This window comes from Prionailurus viverrinus, chromosome C1, assembly GCF_022837055.1.
Source record: "Prionailurus viverrinus isolate Anna chromosome C1, UM_Priviv_1.0, whole genome shotgun sequence".
NCBI classification, from domain to species: Eukaryota; Metazoa; Chordata; class Mammalia; order Carnivora; family Felidae; genus Prionailurus; species Prionailurus viverrinus.
In genome coordinates, this window is record NC_062568.1 from 185,152,127 (window position 1) to 185,155,312 (window position 3,186).

Consider the following 3,186-nt stretch of genomic DNA (forward strand, 5'->3'; position numbering starts at 1 on the left):
GCGGGGGGGGGGGGGGGGCGGCAGTGAGCCGTCAGCTGGGAGACTCCCTGGGACCCAAACCTCAGTGCAGAAAAGAGATGGAGACTGCAGCTCACTCCACTTGGCCTCCAGCCCAGTGATGGTCTTAGAGGCACAGAGTAGCTGCACTGAGGTCCACGTCCACTCAGGATCTTTCAAGGAGCCCTCAAAGATCTGGGAAGATGAGGAGATCCCCACACTGTACACCTCACCCCTCTAACAAGACTTCTTCGATCTCAATTCCCTTTTCGGCAGCCGGGGCAAGTCCGTTAAATTCCAGCCCGGGCTCCATGCGAGGCTGGACAGCTCCCGGCCTGCACGCGGCATTTCTGAAGTGCCAGCCGCCCTTCCCCAAGTCCATGCCACTCCTCACCTGGAGCAAGTTTCGCGTCCGGGAGTGACCCCGTCATGACCCCGACCAATGAGCCGGTCACGCAGAGAGACGAAGCGAGGAGGCGGCAGCGGCATGGGACAGATACCCGTGGGCGCAGTACGTCCACCACCCCCGTCGGCGGCGTTTTCGCCGGAGCTTCGGTCTCTACCTCAAGGTCCTCTCACTCCGGAAGCCCGGAACGCGGCCTGGATACGGGAGCTCCCGCCTTCCCGAAGCATCGCTGCCGCCGGCCATGCGGGCCCCGAGCCGCCCGCGCGGTACTCACCTGGTCCGCGGAGTCCGGAAGAAGGGGAACCCGCACGAGGCGGGAAGCCAGGGCCGGTCCGACTCCACCCGCACCCAACGCGCTCTCGGGGCCGCGTAGGTCGGCGGAGTTGCGACACTGGGTCTAGAAGGAGAAGAGGGAAAACGAGACGGGCCGGGGAGGCGCGCAGAGGAGAGCTCTGTGCCGGCTGAAGCCGCGGGAGGCAAGGCGGCCGAGGTGAGCAGCCGCGCCGGAACCGAGCCGGGACCCGCGCCGCCTCCGGCTCGCAGCCGCCGAGACCCGCGGGAATCCCGGCCCGCCGGCAGCGGCACTGCGGAGGGAGGAGCGCGGGGCTGAGCTGCTTCTCGGAGCCTGAGCGCCTCCCGGAGCCCGCAATCCCCGCCGCCGCCTCTTGGCCGCCCGGGCAGGAGACGGGCGGGAATTCAGTTCGCGTGGAGTGTGGGACCTGCCGGGCTCCGAGTCTCCTGCACCGGGGGTAAGCGGGGCCCACGCAGCCAGGACGAGAGGGGGTGCGGTCCCAGTGCCACCCCCGCGCCACTCCCCACGTGGCGGCCGCGCCCCCGGGGCGTGAGTATGTAAGCGGACGGTAGGGGGGCCGTGAATGAAGCCCCAGCGGCCAATCAGCACGGCCGGCGCGCGGGACCCCGGGAGCGAGGCCCAATGGCGAGCTCTGGGCGGCCGGGCCGGGCGGCAGGCGGACGCGGGGGGCGGGGGCCGTGGCCGGGGGGCGGGAGGCGGCTCCGCGGGCAGCCAATGGGCGGCGGGTGGGGTGGGGCTCCGGAGCGCCGAGCGGGTCGGGGCTTTAAGCCGGCGGAGCGCGGCGGCGGGGCCCGCAGACGGAGCGGAGCGGCGGCGGCGGCGCGGCGCTGGGCGCGGGGCGGCATGGCCACCACCGCGCAGTACCTGCCGCGGGGCCCCGGCGGCGGAGCCGGGGGCACAGGACCGCTTATGCACCCGGACGCCGCGGCGGCAGCTGCGGCGGCGGCGGCCGCCGAGCGGCTGCACGCGGGGGCCGCGTACCGCGAAGTGCAGAAGCTGATGCACCACGAGTGGCTGGGCGCGGGCGCGGGCCACCCTGTGGGCCTAGCGCACCCCCAGTGGCTACCCACGGGAGGAGGCGGCGGCGGCGACTGGGCCGGGGGCCCGCACCTGGAACACGGCAAGGCGGGCGGCGGCAGTACTGGCCGAGCCGACGACGGCGGCGGCGGCGGAGGAGGTTTCCACGCGCGCCTGGTGCATCAGGGGGCGGCCCACGCGGGCGCGGCATGGGCACAGGGCGGCACAGCGCACCACTTGGGCCCGGCCATGTCGCCGTCCCCAGGAGCTGGCGGGGGCCACCAGCCCCAGCCGCTCGGGCTGTACGCACAGGCGGCCTACCCGGGGGGCGGCGGCGGCGGCCTGGCCGGGATGCTGGCGGCGGGCGGCGGCGGCGCGGGGCCCGGCCTGCACCACGCGCTGCACGAGGACGGCCACGAGGCGCAGCTGGAGCCGTCGCCTCCGCCGCACCTGGGCGCCCACGGACACGCACACGGACATGCACACGCGGGCGGCCTGCACGCGGCGGCGGCGCACCTGCACCCAGGCGCGGGCGGCGGTGGCTCGTCGGTGGGCGAGCACTCGGACGAGGACGCGCCCAGTTCGGACGACCTGGAGCAGTTCGCCAAGCAGTTCAAGCAGCGGCGCATCAAGCTGGGCTTCACGCAGGCCGATGTGGGGCTGGCGCTGGGCACGCTGTACGGTAACGTGTTCTCGCAGACCACCATCTGCCGCTTCGAGGCCCTGCAGCTGAGCTTCAAGAACATGTGCAAGCTCAAGCCGCTGCTCAACAAGTGGCTGGAGGAGACCGACTCGTCCAGCGGCAGCCCCACCAACCTGGACAAGATCGCGGCGCAGGGCCGCAAGCGCAAGAAGCGCACGTCCATCGAGGTGGGGGTCAAAGGCGCACTCGAGAGCCACTTTCTCAAGTGCCCCAAGCCCTCGGCGCACGAGATCACCGGCCTGGCTGACAGCCTGCAGCTGGAGAAGGAGGTGGTGCGCGTCTGGTTCTGCAACCGGCGGCAGAAGGAGAAGCGCATGACCCCGGCGGCCGGGGCCGGCCACCCGCCCATGGACGACGTTTACGCACCGGGCGAGCTGGGGCCGGGCGGGGGCGGTGCGTCGCCGCCCTCGGCGCCCCCGCCGCCCCCGCCGGCCGCACTGCACCACCACCACCACCACACACTGCCCGGCTCGGTGCAGTGACCCCGCGGGCCGGGCCCCCGCCGGCGCGCGGCGAGGCGCCGCGCGGCCTGAACTCTTTTTGTTCGGTTGCTTTGGATTTTACAAAAAGCCCAGAAACTTTCGAACAAAACCAAACACCCGGATGACCCTCTCTGGCGAGCGGCGAAGACGGCCGATAGGCTGCGTCGCCCGAGCCCCGGGAGAGAGGAGCCGGAGATCCGAAACGCGCCAACTCACCGGGCATCCTGCCCGCCGCCTGCTCCCCGCCCCCATCCCCTCGACGACCCCC

General features: G+C 72.5%; 1 protein-coding gene across 1 annotated transcript; it reads left to right on the forward strand.

Annotated features, from left to right (window-relative positions):
- Positions 1-1,559: 1,559 nt before the first annotated feature.
- POU3F1 (POU class 3 homeobox 1) lies at positions 1,560-2,918 on the forward strand. Its single transcript, XM_047873002.1, has one exon. The coding sequence runs from the start codon at positions 1,560-1,562 to the stop codon at positions 2,916-2,918; it is 1,359 nt and encodes a 452-aa protein (XP_047728958.1).
- The last annotated feature ends 268 nt before the right edge of the window (positions 2,919-3,186 follow it).

Bases quoted from the DNA above. Each gene is read 5' to 3' on its own strand.
- POU3F1 (XM_047873002.1), top strand. From the start codon at position 1,560: ATGGCCACCACCGCGCAGTACCTGCCGCGGGGCCCCGGCGGCGGAGCC.